Source organism: Coturnix japonica, chromosome 6 (assembly GCF_001577835.2).
Source record: "Coturnix japonica isolate 7356 chromosome 6, Coturnix japonica 2.1, whole genome shotgun sequence".
NCBI lineage: Eukaryota > Metazoa > Chordata > Aves > Galliformes > Phasianidae > Coturnix > Coturnix japonica.
The window spans coordinates 8,515,989-8,541,465 of NC_029521.1; the positions used below are offsets into that span (position 1 = coordinate 8,515,989).

The 25,477-nt window shown below is 37.5% G+C and overlaps 1 protein-coding gene across 4 annotated transcripts in view; it reads left to right on the plus strand.

Moving 5' to 3' along the window:
* Positions 1-25,477, plus strand: part of MYPN (myopalladin) — a 65,078-nt gene that overhangs the window by 8,189 nt on the left and 31,412 nt on the right. Inside the window, exons 1-5 of one of the 4 annotated variants that reach the window (XM_015866465.2) lie at positions 3,644-3,886; positions 14,083-14,997; positions 23,518-23,693; positions 24,279-24,305; positions 25,311-25,362. In XM_015866465.2, the coding sequence (XP_015721951.1) occupies positions 14,084-14,997; positions 23,518-23,693; positions 24,279-24,305; positions 25,311-25,362 (1,169 nt within the window). In that variant the 5' untranslated portion in view covers positions 3,644-3,886; position 14,083. Of the gene's footprint in view, positions 1-3,643; positions 3,887-4,584; positions 4,871-14,082; positions 14,998-23,517; positions 23,694-24,278; positions 24,306-25,310; positions 25,363-25,477 lie in introns of those variants that run through there. The other 3 variants (XM_015866467.2, XM_015866466.2, XM_015866468.2) reach the window with 3 other exon arrangements.

Consider the following 25,477-nt stretch of genomic DNA (forward strand, 5'->3'; position numbering starts at 1 on the left):
CCATGCTTCGATCAGAAAAATACACAATAAAGCTGTGGGTTAAATGTGGGTTTTTTTTTTGGTCTTTTCTCAGAACATTTTCTTATGTATGAAAATGGAAAACAAAAGTACAATATCATAGTTTCTTTTGAATGTCTTTACTTTTGTAGACTGAGCTTTAATAAAGTGCATTTAAAACCTAAATTGTATCTACAGGCAGTAAGTATTTTATTTTAAAAAGCATATATTTTGTTCCTCTAAATCAACAGCAAGTTGATGTTGTGTTGTATACCACCTTTATCTGCTTAATGGCAAGAATCAGTGTTAAAATGCATACTTCTGTGGACTTGTGACAGCATGGTAAGAAGTTTTTATGACATATATGATACAACCTTTTCTCGATAAAGAATATGTTCTTCTGAAATAATAACAGAACAAAGGTGAGAGGATATTAGAATGAGCTGTCATTACCAGAGACACGTGGCTATGTGAGGCAGTCGCAAGCTACTCCTGTAAGCAAAGATACTGGAGTATATCCAGGCCTTTGATGATGATAGGTGTTTAACACTGGACAGTCTGTGAGGACCAGCACAGTTCTATGTATGCAGGGGAGTGTTAGGCAGAGGTTGCTCACAGTGATTGATCAGCTCTAGAAGGAAGAGTAATTGTAGCACACTCTATTATTGTGGCTTTGAGGTCTCCTTGTGACTTTGAAGTTTGTCCAGCAGTTTTTCATCACTAGCTTCTGTGAGAATTATCAAACTAATCAGGGATGTCCATTAATGTATGTCCCAAAGCTTACTGCCAACCTGCAGCTGTCAGCACTACTTCCAGCACTAACCCCAAAAGCCAAAATAAAGCTTTGTATATGTGTAACTGTGAAATTGAGGTAGCTTGAAGGCAGATAATTTCTTATTACAAACTAATTTGGTATGTGTATGCTATATACTAGGTAGATTATGATTTTTTATCTGTGAGGTTAATGGTGACTTTGGAATTATTGCAACCTTATGCCCCAAAGAAGTGCTTGTGCGCTTCTGTTAATCTGGAACAGCAAACTAAGCCCTGCTACTTCTCTGAGCTGTTTCAAAAAATGATTACTGTTGCAAAGAACAATGACCTCTTCAGATGCTTCTTTTTTTTTAAACTTCCCAAAGCACTAACATTCTCTTATACACCATGTTTCAGGGGGTACTACCCAGTCACAGCCGCATTTGCGGGCTTACTGTCAGACCAGACAGGATGTGTGGTATTAAGGGATGTTTTCAAATGGCCACCAAAAGGTAGTGCAAGCTGTAATTTTGGGCAGTCCACACGAATATCTACCAAATATCTTCAGCTGAATAATGCGTAACCCATCTCTTTTCTCAATGAATGGTTCAGCACGTGCTATTATTAGGATTGTAGTAACTCCATCACAATATTTAGAAGATCAAGTCTTTTCTAATAATGATAAATGTTGAAGGTTTACAATTACTGTCTGATAATCCTACTGTGGAATAACAGCCAGCCAGATACATATCAAGTTCCATTGTAAGACTCACTCCTTGTGCTTGTAAAGGTACTTTGGGCTTTGACAGACAAGATCTGGTGAGAAGTATTGCTCACGTATTTTATTCTAGAACACTAAGCCTAATGGTAGAGAGAGACAGATGTTCCCTTCCACCAGCCAGCAAAGACAAAACAACATAAAGCTTCAAGTGCCACAATACGACTTTTAATACTCAGTAGTCAAAGGCCGGAGCTGACTGTCCTCTAAAAGCAGTCTGTAGGGTACAGCAGTATTTTCATGGACTCTATGCTGCTATTTGTAAACTGAAATTTGCTTACATTACTCTCTGAAGATGATGGCCCCGTAGCGACCTGCACATTTAGTATACGCCCTGATTTCTTCTGCTTCCAGCAAGTTTTACCCCTGTACCTCCTGCTGTTAAGATGGTCAGTCTGCTAGTTCCTCAATTTCAAGGCTTCTCAATGCTGTACTTTCTTGTATAACCCTCAGTTAATTTCTTGTATAGACTGTTAAATGCTTTTGAAATTCTAGCACCTTACATCAAATTCTCTCAAAGTGGAATATGTTTGTGGGGGGGTTGTTTTGTTTTGTTTTTTATCGGATTGAATAGCTACTTTGAATTGCCTGATTCTGTGTATCACACAAACACCAGCTCACAGCTCCACAAGACTCCCTGCACATTTTGTATTAATTCTGTTTCAGCCCAGGTCTGCATGGATTTATATTTATTTTAACAGGAATGCCAAACTTTATTTTGGGGCTTCAGACTTCATAGGTTTCACGTACAGATACTTTAATGTTCAAGCCACAGTTGTATGCAGTACTGTATCCATGTGCTGTTCCCGTCAGCACTCTATAGATCACATCTACTGTTACATACTTTATAAAAGAGTACATTAGATCTCTGACTCAGGTATAAATTTACATTAGACATCACTGAACACATAAAATGCCTATCCTGTCCCCAAAAGAAGGTCTGACTTCAACTATGCAATTCTTCCATATCTCTGAAGAAACCACATCACAAGATGATGTTCACAAGCTGTTCTAACAATGGTATTTACAACAAGAGAGAAACAACAGATAACCACCTGCAGCACACCAAGGAAAATTGTCAGAAGAGAACTGCCTTTACCTCTGATTTTTCGTATTGCTACACCTCATAAAACATCTCTATGAAGAACCACAGGAGAACCTGTTTTCTGGCAAAAGTGCTCACTTGGTAACACTCACTCGGGAGAATGAGAGAAGGTCGGACAGCCCATTAGTTACATCATTAGTTGTCAAAATGGCTATAATTCTACTCTTCATAATATATGCACATCATTTTATTAATAGTTTAAAACAAGCCTTGTAATGAGATTTTCTAATATTATACTGACAATGAAGCAGCATTTTTTGTAAGCTGAATGATGTGAAATTTCAGATTCTGTTATTGCTGCTGCTGCTGCTGTCTAAGATGATGAGTAAACAAGAAAAACTACTCTGCATTTTCCATGTGATGTGTCAGGTTTAGTCCCTCATGGTTTTAACTGGTAGCTCAGCTTTGTAAGCTACATTCTTTGTACTGCTTAAGGCATTTTGAAATTCTTCCGCATCTCAGTTTCATTTAAAACCAAGTTTTGTGTCTCCTTTAATTACTTTTCTCTCAGGAGTTTATTCCTGTGCACTCAGTAACAAGTTTAGAAAGAGTATTTTTAGGATTTGTAGTTATAGGCCATCCTGAAGGAATTCTGCATAGTTGTTCTATGTGTTTATTAAACTAAACACTTGTAGGGGTCAGAAATATTCCACTTTTAAATCACATTTGCCGAGTTTGCATTTGGAGTCACAGAACTTTCACATTGTTACTCACTAACGTGTTTTCCCAGTGACTATAATCTTCAAGTTCTGATCAAATTGTAAAGACAACAGCAGTAATAAATAAACCTAAAAGGCTGAAATATAAACCAAACGACAAGATGCCACAACAGTGCCTCTTGGATGCACCTGCAAAACCTAATAAGCATCTGTAAGGTCTGTTTCGTGGGTGAGGAGAAGGCACTCAGTGCCCATAGGTGCTGTCGGAGCAGTGGATTCCCTGTGCTCGATATTCTCCTGTCCAATGAGGTGGAATGCTCTGCAGGCACATGGTTTACGCTGCTCAAAATAACTTGGGACCTGCGAACTGACAAATGCTATTGCTCCGGTGGTGACAGGTTGTCCAGCTTCTTACAGCCATCCTCATAACAACGAAGGTTAACTTCTTTCACTGTATGGACTCCTAGCTGTCTGTGTTCCCGAGGACTGGAAGAATTCCCTTGTTTACTTATCTTTTAATCTCACACTCCTGGATAACTGGCATCGCTACTAACTGCCAGCATTGGGCAGCAACACCTGGAGGAATTTCAAAAGGTAATGCTTCAACTTTAGATTGGTCTTCATTTTGATTCTGCAGCTCAGGTGTGGAGGGGTTTGATGAGCATGTATCTTTAAATGCTAATTATTACTGATAAGACATATACAGGGAACAAATCATTTTTAAACTGACGGACTTAAATTACGCTGAGACGCGTGCATTACAGTGAAAGAGAAACAATGTTCTGCAGCGTTATAAAGGGCTTGAATAGCATTGGTGGGGTTCTCAAAATCCCTTGGAGCCAGTCTGACTCCTCCAGAGTCAACGGAAGATAATAGTGACCTGAAAAGTTCATTGCCGGGACAGTATTCTTCTTTCAGCCTTTTTTTTCCCCTCCACTTTCTGAAATGTTCTCAAACTGTTGTTCAGCCTTAAACTGAGATGCCATAATGTGGGTTTCCTTCCTAAACAAAATCAAACCTAATTTAGCATGACCCCCATAGTTAAATACTTTCTATTTATTTATTTATTTCTCTATTTATTTATTTATTTTGTCATGTAAAATGACCCCTCTGTCTATATTTAGTGCTGGGAGATCTGCTCTCTGGATTAATGTACACAACAGCTGCAGAAACAGTCCTGCTAGAAGGGCATAGCTCTCCCCCTTGAGCTCTGACTATCTCTCCTGCACTCTTTCTCTCTCTCAGAGAGAGTATTTGACTGTCAGTAGCAAATGTTTGGCTCAATATATTGCAACATTAAGCAGTAATCAGAAGCCCATCTTAAGTTTTATAAAATAATATGCCAACAATGGAGAAGACAACAGAATAGCTCCAGTTTACGTCAACAGAACATTTTACAGATCATGTTAAAGACACTGATTGCTTTATCAGCAGTTTTGTTTTGGTCATGAAGTTTACATTTGTGAAGACGCTTTAGGGTCTAAGAGCGGAAACAAAATCAGCAAGTGTTAATGGAACAATTTCACAAACTTCAACACCGCTCTTCTCCCACTCCTACACCTCCTGAAGGTTTCTAAGGTCAGAATATTTCCTTCTTCATTTTGCTGGGGGTTTTTTTGTGTGCTTTTTTTTTCCAGAAAAGGCTATGAAATTAAACAACAATAGGAAGCATGTAAGTTCCCATAGCTGAGCAGTACAATAGCAGTGTTATATTTGACTGTATTTATAGTCAATTGAGGAGATTTTAAATTTGAAGGACTATCATGGAGAAAGAAATGCATTCTATGCTGTTTTGCTATTCCTATGCATCCTCTGGAGATTTTACAATATGTCTTGCTGTGCTACTGAAGAAATGCTTCTTATCGACGGCTACTGAGAATTAGATATCTCTACATGTTAGTAAATAAGTAGAATATTAAGAGTACCTGTTGAAAATGTACATGGAACTGAGAGCAGTTGGACAGCACACCCTAAATTGCCATCAAATTAACTGGCCAAAAAAAGTTTATTTTGCCATACTTATTTTCATAAGCAATAATATTCTATGAGCATGGGCACACTGTTCCACTTAAGTCTCATTTAAAGCACAGTAGTTTATAATTACAATTGAAAAGTGAAAGTTTTTATGTTACAACAATCTAATTGGCGAAAAAAACATAAAAGGACAGAACAGCAGATATAAAATAAAACAAGAGTTTGAAAAAACAGAAAGGCACAACTGGTCCTTGTTAGAAAAACTACAACTGGATTTCTTTTGTGCTTCATTTAAGGCTTTAGATCCTTTTTTCACTAGGAGCCAATATTAATATGAAAACTGAATGTCACCTAAAAACAAAGCAGCCAATAGATTGAAATTACCAGACAAATAGAAGTGCAAAGGCACATCTATTTTGTTTGCATACCATTGCTTTTCAGGGCCTTTCTTTGTCCAGTCTGTGCTTATTCAGGCTGGCTACACAAGCAATCATTTGTCTTCAGATACATGTGCACAATTCCTTTGACATCAGTGCTGTTTACACGCATGGGTAGAATAGGGAAATCTGCTCAGCATTGAGGTTGTGCAAATTCTCATTACGAGCATCTTATGGAGTGCTGTAATTTGTCAGACTAGAGTGAGGCTATGCAGTACTCAAATCACTTATTAACTAACAGAGCCAAAATAAAACTTTGCAGTAGTCCTCAGCCTTACACGTTTCTGGATTTTTGCACTGCTCACACATATTGATAGCAGGAATAATAGAAATGACCTACTTTAAATCACTGGGGTCACTGTCCGTGAAAGTGGATTTGCAGTTTTATCCATGAAAGGCTCGCAGTGCAGTGTGACTGTGTCTGGACACAGATAAAAGAATACTGTCGCCTGTTTGTTGTATTTTCCATTGTGGACTTTTGTATGCACATTCAGCACCAAACTGTGAACTCCTGCTCTATCTTTTTAGGCCTTTTGTATAGACAGTTTCTCCCATAGGTAATCTCCAAAGGAATCTGGGTTGCATACTTAATAAAAACTTGTCCTGTATTACCAGAATTTTAAGTACCATTGTGTACCAGAGCTCTTCCTAACAGCTGTGGCTCTGCCTTCACAGGTCAGTGGGAGGGGAGGATCCTAGGCAGTCCTCAAAGACTATCCTCAGCTCTTTTCCTTTTTAACTTTCTAATTTAAAAATCAGATAAAGTTCCTTTCAGTTTCAACTTGACTTTGCATAGAGTTTAATAAAGATATTGTCTAACCTTGTAGTTCAGGCAGATTCACTAAGGAGCAAAGAGAATTTGAGGCATGGCTTAAGAACGGGTCTATGTTCTCATTATGAGAACTACTGTAGGATGATTCTGTGAACATATAAAGACATCTCTGTGATCAGAGTAAAAAAACAATGGTCTTTTCATTATGATAGTATGAAGGAAATGTTGACAAAGTTAAAAATCTGTGCAAGTGCTTTTTACGTGAAGAGGTGATTATTTTAGACTCTTCAGAGTGCCCACTACTGCACCACTGAGGTCATGGGCCAGGTGAAAATATATTCAAGGGCATGAGTTCAAGTGCATGTAGGCCTATTGGTGTGTCTTCTGCAGAATTATTTGGAGGTGGGATTCAAGTTGATAAATTCCTTTTTTTTTTTTTTTTCTTTTGTGGGCTGTGCAGTTATGCTATTGGTAGGAAAAGGAAGAGAAATTAGGGACAAAATACAATGGTAATGAAGAACACATTTCACCTGTCACATTTCTAGTGCTATTTGCCTGCAAAAAAGCTGCTCACAAGTCTTATCAGAAGTTTCCTAAAGCAAAATAGATGCTTGTAAAGCTCCAACATCTGAACATTTTGAGTTGCATTCAGATGTCCATGAATTAAATATTGAACTTCTCCAAACGAGACAAAAAGAGCTGTGTTAAATGAGAGCAACGTGACTACAAAAAACATCAAGGTAGATTCCCTGCTAAGGTAATCTGGAATCTTAAATAGTTCAAGCTACAAATCACTTGCATTTGCTTTCATATTATTTATGTCAAGTTCATAAAAAATCACACTGCATTACATGTGACTATATTTACATTTAATTAGTTATTACTTCAAAGCTGCTTCAGGTAAATCCTGGGCAGTTTAAGTGAAGTTACTCAAGATTTGTGCTGCAACGTATCCAAGGGAGAAGCTACTCCTTTAGTGAGCAGAATCAGTAGTATCAATTCATCAGTTATAACTGCAATTAAACATTCTTTAAACTATCAATATTCGCATGAAAGCCAAGTGCAGCTATATTTGAAGATATTTGTTAACACCACACCCGTTAATAAATTAATGTTACAGCGAGCAGTATAAAGCCACCAGCCTCTTTCAGCTTGCAATCAAATGAAGCTTTACAATGTGGAAGTTATTAAATGGAAGAAAAAATATTCTTGGAATATTAACAAGCTGTTCAAAAACACACATGAAGTAGAATATTTCCTAAACATAGACCTGTAGCATGCTTGTTTTTAGGTATTCTTTATTTCCGTCAAAAGCTGTTATGTTCTTGGTATGGAGAAGCTCTCCTCATTTTCCATTATTTAACATTATTCATTACAAGGAATGGAATCCAAAACAACTAATGTGTCTAAAACAGAAAGGTAAATCACCTTCTTGTACACAGCTTTCTAAATGCAATGATTAAAAGTACCTTATTCTCACACCCCCAAACACACACAACTGCTAACCTCAGTCCTCAGTTCCAGCCTGACCTTTAATATTCCAGAGTCTCTATCTGTCCTCCAGCAGCTATCGCACATCAACAGACAGCAACCGGAAACAGTGACAATGGCAACAGCCAAGTGAGAATTCCTGGAAGCACATAAGAATGTGATTCTGATCTTTAAACCTGTGGGAGACAGACAGCTTGTGTCGTCCCTTAGCTTGCTTTGCGTTGTGCACTCCTGCAGCTAAAACACCCATAGAACTGTTAGTGTTCAACAGTGGATGTGGAAATGCAATTTATTTGAAATTAAAATAAATGAAAAAGGATATAGGCTATAAGAGCTGCTAAACTTTCCAGCGTCTGAATGGCAGCGCTGGACATGCTGGTCCAGAATCTTGACATGTAAAGCCCACAGAAGCACCACTATGCAAAGAAAGAACATTTTGGTGAGTGTTCTGATCCTGAGGTTTCATACAAAAGCAGCCACAAAGTAAGGATAACTTGAAAAACCAGAGAGAAGCAAAATATTCTGACTAAAGCTATTTGTTTTTAACTACAACCAAAGGCCAGAGAAAAAGTTTAATTTTTTTTTTTTGCATTGAATTTTCTATTTGTGGATAACCTATTTTTTCATTATGGTTCAGACATAACAGCCTTCCAGTACTTAAAGGAAGCTTACAAGCATGAGGGAAACAGGATTTATACATGGGCAGATAGTGACAGGACAAGCGGGAATGGCTTTAAGCTAAAAGAAGGGAGATTTAGGTTTGATATTAGAAGGAAATTCTCCATTCAGGGGGCAGTGAGGTGCTGTTACTGCTGTCCAGATTTACGTGTGCCCCATCTCTGGAGGTGCCCAGTGCCATGGAAGGGACCCTGGGCAGCCTGAGATGCTGGGAGGCAGCCAGCCCCTGGCAGGGGTTGGGGCTGGGTGGGATTTGAGGTCCCTTCCAACCATTCTGTGGCTCTATGATACTATGATAAGTGAAGGAGTATTTGAAAAGGACATCCTTAGGGCATTAAGCATTCAACACCATTTCTAGCCAAACAGAATATAGGACCAGCACTCCAATATACCTGTGATTTCTTTCAGCTTTGCTGAGATATCACTACCACTATTTTCTTAGGATAAAGCTTCGGTTCTTTTAGTGATGACTCAGCAATAGGAAATGAAAGGGTACAGCATCCCACTGCACAAGCTCCCTGGGGTGATTTTCCTGCCTTCCATAAAATGATTTTCAAGCTGAACTATTGCCTAAACAATCTTTGGAATCTAATTCTACCTGTGTGCGTATTTTATCTTAAAGACCGCTTGGCTAATAAAAGAACATTGCTGTAAATGTTGGCTCATAGAAAATCTGAAAGCTTATGCAGTTCATTTTCTCATGGAATCTGATTTAGTGAACTGCAGAAATAGACGCAGCCAGTTTATGCAGTCAGTTTTCTTCTTGACATTTTCCGAGGCCTTTCAAGCTAATGGGTGCCCAGTGTCACTGCTGTTAGTGTCCTGGAAAAGCGAAAGAAGCTGCCTCCAGTGTATTTGTTTTCTGCTATAGGTAATGAACCACTCAAGACTGGAGAACTGCTGACTGCTGGAGTCAGTCATCCCATTTTTAATCCTAAGCAGCACCAGTTTATTGCTATTATTCATAACTAACACTGCAATTCCTACCCTTGATACCAGTTTATAAATAGAGGCATTTTTCCAGTTTGCAAAATTCTGAGTGCTTTCACTGGCACTACAGATTACTGATTACTCTATTTGCACTAATGTCTGTCCTCCCTACTGATTATTTTTTACAGCTCAAGATAGATGCCTGCAGTTATGGTGTGCTTGCTGCTTGCCCCATGATACTGCAGACATGCCATGCACTTACTAGTTCCCAGCAATTTGTGCCACTGCTGGGGGAGTATGGGATGATTTTTATGTAGCCACAAAGACACTTTTGTCTCAAAGTCCCAATTAGGAAAAATTAAAGGGAAGCCTCAAGGCATATCGAGGCCAGTTCCACATCAAAACCTAAACAATACAAACAGTCCAGCAAAGAAAAAGACTGGATTCAAGCCCAGGTCTTAATTTTGAAGTTTCAATACCTATTCTGACTATATAAAGGCTGAGTTATTATTAAAAAGTATTAATTAAATCTGTGATCATGTAGTTTTCCTTTTTGTTATATATTTTTGCTCACTGGAAAGAAAGTCTACATAGGTATTTTAGAAAATGTATTGAATTTGGTTTTATTGCTATCCAGCCTCCAGAACTTGTCAGGCTGTACACTTGGTACATTTCAAACAAAGCCTTCTCAACTAAAACAATTAGTTGAGAAATCTGAATGGTCTCAGCCTACTCAGTGCTTCTTTCCACCCTCAGTCTTCTGTTCTGCTTGAAGAGAATAACTCCTTGTGGGGGGGAGTGAGCGCAGAAGAAAGAAACTGGGCATCTTGTAAGGCATGTTTGTAACTGGACTGTGGACTGTCAGTCTCACAGCAACATTAGAAATATCACGTCATTCAAAACGTCTTAAAACTTTAGAAGCAAAGCAGTGCTTCAGAGGGCTGCACTGGACTAGTACCCACCTTCTCCCTTACTAAAAATAAAATGTAAAATTGTCTTCTACACAAGCAGAAAATAGAGAAGAGTTGGTTATATTCTGACCCTGATTTCCTGGGGAACTGTTTGTTTGTTTTCTCCCACCCATACCTGCTCAGCTGTCCTCAGATGGGCAGAGACAAGGTTGAAACAGTGATTTGTTCATTTGCAACCTACGTGTCCACTCAGAACTGTGACAGACCAATGGTTTTTGCTCCGCCACATATGGCTGCTCTGTCTATCCTGGTCATGTGAACAGAAGATGCTTTGTCCAATTGTATTACAACTAGTCAAAATGAACCATCAGTGTAAGGAAGTTTTGATTTGATCACTTTCATTTCCTATATAATTTTACATTTTCATCAGCTACAAGTACTCCTGATTGTTATTTTGCAGTAATTTGCATCTGTTTTCCCTCCTTTGGCTATCAGACTTGTTATTCGCTACACTTTTTTATATTCTTGAAATATAAAACTATTTTTCCCAACTAAATACACATTCTTGGAGAGTGTCTCCCCATATTGCAATAACAGCCCTTAAGAAAATCAGCAGCAATTATTTCATGTTTCAATGCTTTGTTCAAAAGATGAATAGGAGACATATGAGACCCAAAACAAAGTCTTAACTGTATGGAGCAAACAGTTGCCTTGCTAAGGCTATGTGCAGAAAAGCTGCACTGTGCTTAACAATCTCTGTTGAAATAAACATAATCCCTACATGAGAAATTCAAGCAATACCTTTACAGAAGAGGCAAACGAAACCCCAAGTAGCCAGTCAGATGATTTTTATAAACTCGATCAGCAACATTAAAGCAGTTCTTCACTTGATTTCAGCAGGTTTTGATCACACATTTGCATTTTCTCTGTAGGCTTTCCGCTGTTCTCTAAGAAACTGCACAGCCCTTCATCAGCTCTGATGACATTTGCAGAGTCTGGTATCAAATTACAACATGCCATTCTGAAATGTTTCAGAAAGAGTAGCCAAGAAAACTAGCAAGCTAAATTTTGTATTCTCAGTACACCAGCCTTGTAAAATACAACCTTCAGCTGCAGCATCTAAAAGTACACAAAGATACCTACAGCTAGATGTTACCATTCAGACATTGCCACACATAGAGGTTTATGTGGAGCTGTGCCCTTCCAGAGGAATGTAGAGAAACTGTACTTCCCATGATATCCCACTAAAAGCACACACTGAACTTTTTCAGGCTAAAACAGCTGCATGGTGCTCTGCTTCTTTCCTTCTGTTTTTGAGTAGAAGGCGGCACATGGAAAGAAGATCCAAAGCCAATTTGCTCCTCCATTACAGCTAAACCCCAGGTCTGCCGTTCATTCATGTGCAAGAAAGGTTTGCTTCCCATGCTGTGTACTCCTTGTATTAGAAAGTATTTAAACCCTTCAGAGCTGAAACCATAGATTTAGCTTTGACCTTTACAGTACAAAACGTGCAATCAGCACATAAACAAGATAATATAGCCCTTTAAAAACATTCAGCTACAGTAAGGTTGCACAGCTTTTTAAGAAGTAAAAGCTGAGCCAGCAAAAGTGGTGCTCATAGAGCTGGAACTGTATGCCTTAGGGAGACCTTTTTGTTCTCCGATGAGGTTATATTACATACTCTATCCAGTAATGAAACAGCTTATAGCATTACCTCATGTGGGCTTCCCAAATCAGTTTTCTCTTATGCACCACAGCTTCACTTCAACACTGAGCCAGATAATCTAACACCAAGCGTTTGATCAGTATTGCAGACCCTGGCTCAGTTGCAAGAGTGAGGCAGGCGTTGCTTTACATCTGGAATTTGCACTGGGGACTAGATGGGTTGTTTAGAAGTATATGATTTATACGGTATTTGAATTGTAGTTTTTCTGGTAGGCACAAACTTATCAATATGGTCAGGTGCCTTTATTGTCTTACTGAGTTTGATTGTTTCATATTATCAAAACAATGAAATCAATACAACTAAAATGTTCAGTATTTACATGGGAAATAGAACTTCATCACAACAATTTGTGCATCAGCCACAGGGATTTAGGTCTCAAAACGCACATCAGAATATGATAGCTTTATGATCATTCACTGAAGAATATAAGTTTAAATAGAAGCTTCCCTTTCTATAAATAAGGAAGAAGTCCTTCATTGTCCTGGAACAGATACTATAGCAGTACAAGCTGTTACAATCTCATTTGCTGTTTACCATCCCTTTTCCAGGGACAACTGTTCCCCTAGCAGAACAGAAAACCCTTCACAACAGAGATACCTTTTTTACTTCTCCTTCACTGGCAACTTAGGCTGTCACATAAGGCTATGAATGGAAATGGCTGAGGAAGAACATACACATTTCCTTTTTTTGATGCCACTACAGGAACAGAACCTGCAGCGTGACAAAGCAGATAGCTTGGAGTAGTAGTATTTGAAACCTCCACAGCAAGGCCTGCCAGGCCATAAATGAAGAGATCCTGAAAGAGATACCATGTGCTGCCCATGTTCTGAGAGTCAGATTCTGTAAAAACTCATGCATTTGGTTCAGCATTTGTGAGGTGTCAGCTGATATGTTGTGAACATATTTATTTTGTCTTGTTTTATATTGTCTTGTTTGAACATATTTATTTGTCTCCATATTTAAGCCACCTTAAGATTAGCACATTAATAGGATATCTGAATTACTCTATTTAAAATGGCTCTTACATAAATAAAAAGAATAATATACAGAAGGACTGAATTAGCTATTAAAAGGAATGACTGAGCTTCACTTATCAGGGATGCAGGTTATAAATGGACTTCGTCTTCTCATCTGTGGTACTTTTTTTTTCAAAATCTGGATGACTTAAGATAATGATTTTAAAAACCCATAGTACAAATTATGTTCATATTGAATAATGACAGAGTTCTCTACTTTACTTTAAATAGATAGCTTATTAGAAATAATGTTTAATTTAAGAAGGCATAGTACATTTAACATCATTATTGTTTCCTATAATGCAATATCTTTAGAATTTTAAATGAAAAATTGTCATTATAGAATATATTTGTTCTCTCTCCTTCGTCTTCCTTCCCCTCATCCCTCAAATGTTTTTGAGGGTTCATTTACTGACTACTTCAGTGTCTTTAAAGCTAGAATTACTTAATTTAAAAGTACTGTTGTTCCTCTGCAACTCTCAGTCCTTGAAACACTCAGCATTTAATCTATCTGATGAGGTTGTTTCTAAGCTCACACATCAACAATGTGAAAGATTTGACACTGAAACTTAGTTAATAGCTCTATAGTTGAAGTTTTGCCTGAAACAGTGTATAAATTATCAAGTGATACTATAGCAATTCAAGGTTACCAACGGTAGAAAGTTATAGATGATAGATTTCTCTGTTGAAAGGTGATAGTATCTGGCAGAACATACAGAAACAGGCCTTTAAAACAAGTCCGGTTAATTTCTAGCAAATAGATGCACTTTGAAAATATGTTCTGCTTTTCAGATTCCATGCAATCAACATATTTGCTATTGATAAGGTGGTCCTATTTGTCCTTTTTATTGGCAGCATGCAAGACGACAGTTTAGAATCCTCAACTTCAATATCTCAGCTTCTGAGAGAAAGTTATTTAGCTGAAACTAAACGCCAAGGGAACAGTGAAAGAAGCAGATCAGAACCAACTTCACATAACTTTCTTTACGGCAACAGTTCTGGTGATTCAGATGAGGTAGTTGCCCAAGATGACCTTCCAGATCTCTCTGCATTTTTGAGCCAAGAAGAGTTAAATGAAAGTGTAAACCTAGCAAGACAAGCTATTGATCAGAATCCATTGGAAGCTAAACAGGATGAGCTTCATCCCCCAGATCAACTGAAAAACACTGGAAAAAACAAGCAAATGGCCCATTCTGCAGCTTTAAAAACATCAGACAATGGCCTGCCTGCAAACTTTTGCCAGGACCGTGCTACAGATACAAAAGGTTCCAAAGGGAGCCCTCAAGATCTAAAGAAACACCTTCCCTCGGAATCGGAATCTAAAAAGGAATTCCTAAACAAAGCAGCAGATTTTATTGAGGAACTCTCTTCACTTTTCAAAGCACACAACTCTGAAAGAATAAGACCCCGAACATGCAAAAATTACAGGAGCAAAATTGATTCTAAGAGCAAGTCTGCACAAAAAGCTAGCTCTAGTCTCTCTAATACATCAGAAAACAGAGAGAGGCTTTCCATTCCGCTACCTCTAGACTTGGAAAACAAAGCAGAGGAAACATTTGAAAAAGCAGATGATCAACTATCAGAAAACCTGGAATCTATCAACCAACTGACAAGCGCAGAACTAAAAACAGAGTCAGAATCTGCATATTCTGATGAGCCTATCGGACAGCCACCACGCTTCACTCAAAAACTGAAGAGCAGGGAAGTTCCTGAAGGAACCAAAGTGCAATTGGACTGCATTGTAGTAGGAATCCCCGCACCTGAAGTCAGGTAAACATGTTCTGCATAAACATATCGTCATTTTGTGTATCTGTAATGGTGCATGCGTGCCTTACTCTTTCCAGATATTTTAGTTAATATATTTCATTAATCTGTAGCAGAATTTCCTTTATCTTCATTATTGAAATTGATTACAAAGAAGAAATGCTTTCCTTAAATCATAACAAAGGGTAGTTATATTTTAAGACAACACATTCTGAGGCACATTATTTTGAGTTTTAGAGAACTGTTTGTAAATATTGTATTTCCACAATAAAAAGGAATACTAATGAGAAGTTAATGAAAAACAAGACTGACTGTGTAAATTGGCTAATAAAATCAACGATAACTGATTTGAGATTAATGGCTTTAGACTAGAAAAGTGTAGATTCAGATGGGACATTAGGAAGAAATTCTTTACCATGAGGGTAGTGAGACACTGGAACAGTTGCCCAGAGGGGTTGTGGGGGCTGCCTCTCTGGAGGCATTCAAGGCCAGGCTGGGAGCAACCTGGTCTAGTGGAGGACTAGTGGAGGAACTATGTGATCTCAGAGGTCCCTTCCAACCCAAATCATTCTATGATTCTCTGAGTGAACAGTTTCCTATAGGTCAAAGCCCTCCATAAACAAACAGAAAAGGAGTTCAACTGAGTTATTATACAGTTCTATCAAGAGTACAACACACTAATTTACGCTTATCCATAGCACATGACTAGCCTGCTAAATCTGACCACTTAGTTTTCACCTTTATGAGGATTTTAAAGGTAAATAAAGTAGGTAACATTTACAAAGATCACTGAAGGTGAAAGGAAGTGTGAAAGAGCTACATTTTATTCATCAATATCTTAACTGAAATGAGAAATAGATTATTATGCATTTTAAGTTGACATTGAAAATTCTCTATCTCATCAGTGTTTCTAAACCTAAATCTGTTCTTGTAGAGATAATTAGCCAAATATACCACTCAGATACTATTTTTCAGAAGGAAGACTTTACAACACATTATCGGGTATATAGGAACAAAGATCTATAAATGAATCCTCTTGTATTCACCTCTCTTTAGTTATGGACAATCTTGTCACGAAGAAAAATTACGATACCTGTAGGATCCCCAAACTGTGACTGTCAGATCATTCTGCCCCACTAGTGCCTTCATTAGAATAATGTAGTTTCTCTCGTCCATGACAGTAACAGGAAGGACCCAATGGTTTGGTTTTAAGAAAAGGTATCAGAGCTGAAGCTAGAAAAATACCATGTTTGGGAAGAATACACTTTCTGTCCAAAATCACTGCTAAAATGAACTTTTGAGACATGCTTACTGTGGAGCTTATGCATTTGGCCCTTAAATACATAGAGGAGTCTGACCAAAGAAGAAAACAGCACCAGAAAACAGACAGGAAATATCATCCTCCAGATACCAGCATGCCTCTCTGAATACATTACTTATAAAGGCTTTGAGACTTATCTGTATGAGCGCTTGCCTTGATAAATCTTCATATTAAAAACACCACTAGGATCCATGGACATGAGCAACCATTACTTCTTCTCTCATTCAAAGAGAATAAAGAAAATTTTCTTGTGTGTATATAAACCTGTACATAAACCCAATCCAGCTTTCTTTGTATTTAAAAAAGGTGAACACTAATTTGCTTGCATATAGGCACATACTTTGGTGCACAGTATTAATAATAAGTATTTCTCTAGAAGGCCACAAAGTCATCCTTTCAAAAGGATATTATACCCATGACACGTAAAAATGAAAAGATGATATTAATGCCATCTAAGTTTGGGTGTTAAACAAGTATCTGAATTAGAATCTGACACTACAAAGTTACTGAAAACTCACAAGGGCAAATCAGAGAGCCCAAGGACAATGACTCATCCTATGGAGTATCCACAGACATGCAGAATGCCTACCCATCTAATTCAGGGACCATTCAATTCAATGGAATTGGACAATGACTTTTCTTGGAACTTGGTCTATTTTTGTCCCATCAAAACTTAAGGTTTTACATTGAAATGTGTTTCAATGTTTGATTTCATTTTAAATAATAATAATCTGTGTAAGTACATGATAGTCAATACAGGAACTGTTACACTTTCATAAAACAGATAACTGTCAAAGTTGTCCAATGATAATACACTGCTGTCAGGCACTGTACTTTTCCATTGTAAGTACATACTTATATCCAGTGTACATGGTTTACTGGCTCTTGCTTCTAAGAAGAGTAGGGTTTTTGAAGAACAGAGAATACCAGAAGGGAAGGAATACCTTTCTAGCGACATGGACACACAGACAAGTTACTAGAGAATACAAAGTATTTATCTACCAGTTGCATTAACTGCTCCACTGAGTGCTCCTACTGTGAAGTAAGTGACAGAAGGTAAAGCACCTTGCTTTCAGTGCAGCATGTTAGGGCATGAGGGTTTAAGTGCGTGACAAAAAAAGAGAGGTTATTTCAGAAATACCCACTCACATATGAAGTCCCAAGGCCAAGGTAAATAGAGACATGGAGAAAAAAATCCCATAGAGAAAGCAAGTCCCAAGCAGTTAAGCTCAAGAAAAACATCAGGATTCACTTCACAGTTGCACAATTCAAAATAACAAATGAAATATTAACCACAAGGGTGCAACGCTCCCTTTTTTTGTGTGCATGTATTCATGTGTATGTACACGTTGTCAGATAGGAGAAAGCTGGGAACGTTAGCAGATCATAATCATTTGTTATCAAGATTTGTCCTGTTCATCCAAGATTCTTTCAACTCCACCCATGTGTAGGAGTAACACTAAGAAAGAGTGTAAAAAAGTCATTTGCATGAGTAATCCATATTTATGTGCTTTCAGTCATCATGGCCTTTTTAATCACTGCTATGCAACAAGAGGAAAACAGAAAATGTAACAAATTCTGGGTTACGTGTTCCATTGATCACCAAGACTGAGTGAGTGTTTCTTTACTAAAAATAGTGCTCATCTTTAATCTGCTGTGCAGAGCTTCCAGAACAGTGATGAAAGCATCTTGCTGGCCATAGCTCTGGAAGCTGTGGAGCTGTTCTCACAGCTGGCAACTGCCCTGCTTTTGGAATTACAGTTTTCTGAGGTTTGTGGTGAATTAGTTTTGTATGCGTGACGCTGCACAAGAAGATAAGAATTCAAACAGATTAGAAAGACGGATACAAAAATCAGTAGACCCAGGAATTCAGTAGTTAGCAAGGTGGCAAAGTGATGAGAGAAAGCTTACCGGTGGCTGGTTTGGAAGCATGACTTCTTTCCTCCATCTAGCTGAAGGTCTACAAATAAACAAGCATTCTTTGGACACTTGTGCTAATTCATATTTACTTGTGACCCAGGACTTACACCAGGCTTCCAAATCACAAAAATGAATCCCAAGTTCTACAATTTACACGTACAATGTTGCAGTGGTACTGTAGGAATCCAGCAAGTTCTATAATGTCATTTCTCAGTCACCACTTGCAGAAATCAGGTAGTTAAACTGATGTAATAGTAGATATAAGGAAGGAAATCACAAAGCAGAGATTCAGAGAGAAGCTAATCACAAGAATGGATAGGACTTGAAAGTATGATGTACATTCAGATACTGCATTTGAAAACATGACAGTACAAAACCAAATGGATAACATAAAAACTGTAAATTCCTTTCATGATGTATGAGGGTCAAAATATCATTGGCAGCAATGGGGTAGTATAACTTACAGACTTGGTGGGTAGCTGTCTAGTTCATGAGAGCTCACAAGGGAGCAGAAAATTTGATGGAGGAGAAAGAGGAAAAACAGGAAACTGATAAAAGTGTCACTACATAGAAAGCTAAAACCTTCCTGAATTAATCCAGATAGACCCATCCAGTTGCTTTTAAAATAACTCAGCTTAATCTAAGGAGCTGTTACGGTAGAGGACACCTGTTGAGTCCATCTATCCAGAAGGAAGTTTCAATTAAATGTTAGCCTTTTTCAGTATCATCAGTTGAATGCAGTGACACAAGAGACTAATAAAGACTGATACTGTGGTACAAGGGACTGCAGATAGTGTAAACATTAACTCACATCTCAAGTGCACTACTTCAATTACTGTTAGATTACTGACTGTAATGCAGGTAAGGAATAAGTATTTAAGAGTCATGTGTAGCATATTTGGTCCTTCCCATGCTTCCTTGTTTAGCTCTGTTTCTTTATGAGTAATGCTAGGTATGATAGTGGCTTCTTTCCATGAGGCAAGCACTCCTTATTTTCTCAAGTTCAGAGGTGCCTACATTTTTCCAAACTGTTTGGCACATCACTCTTAGGTTAATTTTATTTATGAATCACACTACATGGCATACACGGCCATCCTGGAAGTGTCATGAGGATTTAAAGTTCTAAAAACAGGCTGTATGTCATAAGGTTTCCATGAAAGCATTCTTTAACATAGGCATACAAAGCTTAAAAAGAGTATTTCAGTGCCACTTTGTTTGAGACCCGATCTGTAACCAATTGCAGATTTTTAAGATTCTGGAATCACATCAGATTGACTAATATATTTTTTCCTGGCTGCCAAATGAAACCATTTATCTATTCTAATGCTCAAAACCTAGAGAGCCAAACTTCTCTTACACAGAACTGCAATCAAGTAGACAGACTAATACTTAGGATGACTTTGGCACAGCAGATGTCACTGCCGTTGCTCCATGTGAATCTGCATTGTATGATGAAGCTATCACTACAATTTGTGGCAGGAATGAAATGTCAGTGACAGAGAATATTGCTACTTCAGTCATGCCACGTATCTCAATGTCAGAACTCCCTTTGTAACTGACATTTAATTGCTACCACGTGCAACTTTTTAATCGTAAGTATAAAATAAAACATTGATAAACAAGGAATATATATATGGCCACACCAAAGGCCTAATTTTACAAGAGAGAACTGTTATTCAACCCTAAGAACTGAAAACAAATAGCATAGTTAGCACACAATCAAAATAAAAATAATTTCACACTGCAGTGAAAATAGGGTCTAAAAGAACACACTGCACAGGAGAACTAAATCCAGATTTGAAACAGAAATTAAATCTTGAAGTGTTCTGTTGCAAATTTTGGAATCAAAGGGAAAAAATAATTAAATTTAAAAACATAACTCATTCTTCATCATCTGCGTGAGTCTACTGAAGGAATATACTACTTATACACTACTCACATAGCTGCAGGAAATAGCTTACAATTAAATTTGCCTAAAGGAATTTAGAATTTGTCTCACAAAGTTAAGCACTACACACTTCTCTCTCCACTAACACAGCTGGAAAAGCTCATTAGAAAGGACACAAAGTTCTTATTCCTTGCTGATGATTGTATCACAGCATTGCATGTATTTTACATTATCAGTCACTTGACTGAGGTACCACATTTAGGTGGACACAAATATTATTGTACTATGTAAGTTATTTTAATGTTCTGAAAAGATGTGCTAAAATGAAATCAAATTCTATAATGTGGGTATTCGATAGTTTTTCGTATCTGCTAAAATTAACATGCTAAAACAAGACTACATTGTAGGGAAGAGGTATGAGGTAGGTATATAAAAAGACATGAGTAAGTGCCATGACTCAGCTCCCAAGCATATACAATTGCCTACATGAATAACCCTTCTAAAAGTCTGCTTTTACATCCAAGCACACAATATGTGCTTGCAGTAACTCAACTGAATATGAGCACTGAGTTTTCTCTTCTGAAAACAAACACTGCCAATTGTCACCAATTATGAATCTTAAAAAGAACAGAAAAATAAATCATGCTATATATAGAATTTAAAAAAAAAAACAAAAAACTTTCCAGATTCACAGGAATCCTATATAACTTCCTAGTCTGGAATCTAAAAATGGCACTAATCAATTTCAAATGATCTGGTTAATCAGCTCCCTGGTGCACATTACTGCATTTCTCCCTAGGGACTGCTGCAAATTTCCTCTGCTTACTCACAGCTACCAGAGTTACTATTTTATCCCAGGCATTAGAAGTTTGTTCTGAATACAAAAGGCCCTGCATTTCATCTCCACTGTGAGCTGTTATGTCTGTATCTACAAGTTTGTAAGGACTTCACTGAACAGATAAGCAAAGGTAATACTCCTGAGGAGCCAGTCAAGAAGCTTAATCTAATTACTCATTGGACGAAGACTGCTGCTGTAGCCATCTGGCTGTCCTATCCCTTCTTTTATGGTTACTTGTAGGTATCGGAAGTGACAAAGAAGAAAATCTGTATAGTTCAGTTACCCTAAATCTGCACATCCGGTACTCTTGTGCAAACCTATTTTCATCAGGCCAGACCAGGGGTCGATGGGCTCACAAACACATTTGAACTTGTCATCCTTTCTGCACTAAGAGGCTTACAAGAAAATAGTGAACATTAAGATAGTAACATTTTAAAGTAGTGCTGTCAGTATTTGCAAGATCTTGTCTATCAGAGCTCTAATGCTCAAATGGAAGAGAACTGGGTAACCTTGGCTGAAGTTCTCTATAAAGCAGCACCGTTTTTGCTTTGGTAAAACCCTGCAAGTAGGATGTAGACTATTTTATTGTAGCAAATTGGTACTTCAGCTGTGAAATGTCATGAAAGAGAGATAGGGCGTTTCACAGACAACTTGCATTTGCTTTTAACGTGATGATATTTACTACATGTTTGTCTGCTGCCATCAGAAACACCAATTTCACAAAAGTTGTTTTATCAGAAGAACTTTCATTTCTCATTACAGTGGAAGCTTGTAAAAGAAGATGAACAAGTGAATGTAGACAAAACAAGTTTTTTAAGTTTTAGCTCTATCTATAGCAGATTGTCTTTCTAAAAGGGGAAATTATGTTAAGCAATTCAATTCATTCTACAGTGTGGGAGATTCCCATCATAACAGGCAGACGTGTACAGTTTCCAGGCTGTCAGTGAACTGTACAGCTACAGATTACAGTAACATGCAACTTGAGGTGGACTGGGGAATACCCTGCCTGCTTTAAGAAAGCCATGTTTAGCAGCTGATATTGATGGTGCATGGATCGTACAGTATTAAGTATTTAAGTTCCATCTCTGTACTCCTTTATACCTCACAGTCCTTTCGAGGCTCCTTTTTCCAATTGTAAAACATGTTTCTAATAAGTTCTGGTTTTCCACAGTATGGACTTCCTTATAGCCACCTTCTTTTATCCCCAGCATATTCATTTGGGATTTTCTTCATGCAGAATTTGCATCACAAACTATTGTAAAAAGTTGTTTCCAAGAGATGGATGCAACTAACTGGTTAAACATATATATATAAAAAACACAAATCTAAGGGGAAACCGTACCAAAACAATTTACAGTATGAGCTTGAATATAGTAATCAAAATTCTGTCCTTAGTCTTTCCTCAACAAATCCTATTTAGTAAATGCATTTCTCACTGCTTTGATAGCAACTCAGTGAGGCTTTTTAAATTTAGCCAGTTATTCTAAAACAGGGGATTTCTGAATGTTATCCCAACCTTTTAACTTTGGATTTCTGTATGTAATACTACACCTTTTCTATAAAACCTAGGTTGTCCTTTAAAATTTGAGTCTGTTTCTGCAAACCCACATGCTTTTTCTCCTTTTGTTGTGTATTTTCCATTTTATCAAGCAATAATAAATCAGGACTGTTCTCCCCTGCTACTAGTTGTTAACAGTTCAGCTGATGGTTTCTGTCATTAACACATCTCAATGAGATGCCTGTTCAGGTGCTGCTTTTCCTTTTCCTTGGATTCCTGCATTTGCTGACACAACCCTCCTGAAAACTGAGGGAGTTAAGAGCACTTAGGAAAGTCTTAAATGAAAACATGAAGTCTCTAAAGGAGTCAAAACACTTGGGAATACCTAACTGGGTTTCAAAGAGAAATGCAAAAATATCACGCAGAAAAAAATTCAGGATCCAGATTTCTTACTGGCTGTTGCCCTGTAAGGAGGTACCTCCATATTTTAATAGATCACTTTCCATATTTGTGTGCTTTTGTATTAAAAGCATATTTTCTTAGCTATCTGTCATAATGAAGAATAATATGAAATTTTCAGTAAAGTCAAGTTCTGAATCAACATGAACTTTGGAATCACAAATTTGAAGGAAATTTGTTTCTTTAAAGATTGGTTTGGTTTTCGCTATACTTTAAGCTACAACACAGATCTGAATCCATATCAAGATAATTAATAGCTATACTGATAGCATTCCAACCTCATAGCTTCCTTTTCTTCTACCCTACTACTGAATTCTATAAATTAGGAAAAATTCATACCCTATATAAACTATGCTTACCCTATATAAACTATGTTTTTTGTTACTATGTTTAAAATACTGCAAAGAAAGCAGCTCTATTATTTGCTGTACCTGAATTTTGTGAAAACCATTAATATTTTATTCCTATGACTGTTGATTCAGCTTGCCTGCAGCATTCTGCTGTAACCATCAGGCTAAAAACCACCCATTTTATCATCAGGAAGACTTCCAATGTTGTCAAGTAGCTTTTACCTATAAAACCAAATATTTTTTACCTCGCAGGTGGTACTGTGAGGGCAAGGAGCTTGAAAATTCACCAGACATTCAGATTACCCAGACTGGTGATCGACACTCACTGGTTATTGTTGAAGCTTTTGAGGAGGATACAGGACGTTACTCGTGCTTTGCTTCAAACATCTATGGAACAGACTCCACATCTGCAGAGATTTACATAGAAGGTAACATTATAGACTGTTGCAGAAATTGGTTGCTGAAATAAGTAACACAGGATTAAGATGCAATTATACATTTTGTATGTTATGCACTTATGAGATTTTTCACAAAAATACATAGAAATCATTTCAGTCACCACTAACATAATGTCTCTGTAAAACATTTTTTCATATAATTGATAGCTCTTTACCTATAATTTTATTATGTTTGTTCCCAGAGATTTTACGTATTTCATTGCAAGATCAAAATTCAAAAACAGAGAAATTCCAAAACCAACAGAGGATTTTTGCATGTGGTTACTCTCTAAATTCTAAAGAATTAGACGCTCAATTTTGCGTCTAATTCTTATCAGCCCCTTTTCCCTGGAGTCGTTATTGTAAATTGAATATAGGGTAGCTCTTGTCAGAACTGGTCTTTTTCCACAAGAAAAGTTTTCAAGTAGCTCAATTCTAACCCACTATTGGGATGTTGTAACCAAAATGAAAAGCACATAGCAGCAACTGGACCTTTTACTTGCACAATAGATGCTTAAACAAAACATGTATCTGTAGATTTAAGTTTTTTTTTTCTCCCCTCCTTTTTCTACCTAGCATTTTCTCCTACTTTTCCTAAGAAAGGTCTGTATGTTAGTTCTTAATAACACTTTTTTTGGTAAGGTTTTCGACTGTATCCATCACCACATTAAGAGGATTACATATCTAAAATAAGCATGTAAAATTTTCCTTTTTCCTTCTTTTTTTTTTTGTGTGTGTTTGTGTTTCTCAGACAGAAATCAATTAGTATGAGTAACATCACTGACAACAGTGTGAACATTCATAACTTAAAGCACCTACCCCACTTAATACAAGAGTACTTTGGCTCTATCACTATTCTTCCTTCACCTCTCTAATCTGACAGTGAAAGGACGAATCCTTTTTTAGTATCAGCACTGCCCCTGACATTAAAGAGAGATGTCTGTGCTTGGCAGGCACTTCTCAGTCCTTAACACTGGTGCCAAGGCCTGCTTTTACCTAACTCAGTGGATGCTGGGTGGAAGACGTGGCAGATGGAGGTGCTCATTAGCAGAAGCCACAGAGAAAATAACAATTCCAAAGACAGTGAAGGCTAAATTTAAGTGTAAAATGTCTCCAGACTGTTAGTAAACCATGCTGATGTCTTCTCTAAACAGCATTACAAGGCACCAGTGAATGAATAATAGCTATGATCCCAGGTGTCCTTTTTTCCCCCCTCCTTCTAACAGGTGCTTGAGAAAGGAAACTCCAATTGCCATTGTGGATCAAATAAAAAGACCAATCATAGCAGTGGCTTTTTAAATAGAACCTGAGGAATACTCAGGTATGCATTCACACACAGATGCTGCCTTGCCTATTTCAATTGATCCTTATTCTAAATCTGTCTTATGTCAACAGCAGTTCTGCAGCTTGCACAGTATGTAATGAACAGCATGGTTCACTTTCACTGCAACATGATCTTGTATTTTGGCATACCCTCATAATAAGTACTGATACAGCATTCTTTAAATGCTCTAGAGGAATTCTTAATACTGGTTTGTATAATTCTTGGAGAACTTTATCTAAATACCACATAACTAAATGTTTTATCTTTATTTTGTCCTTTCATAGGAGCCTCTTCTTCTGACTCTGAAGGTGAAACTATTAAAGACGAAATGGATCAGTAAGTTTAAAATTAGTTATACTTAATTTTTTACAGCTAAAAAACCCACAAGTGTAGATATTTCCATTCATGCTTTGCAACTTCCAGGCTTTTCCTTGGGCTTTGTTTGGTGTCA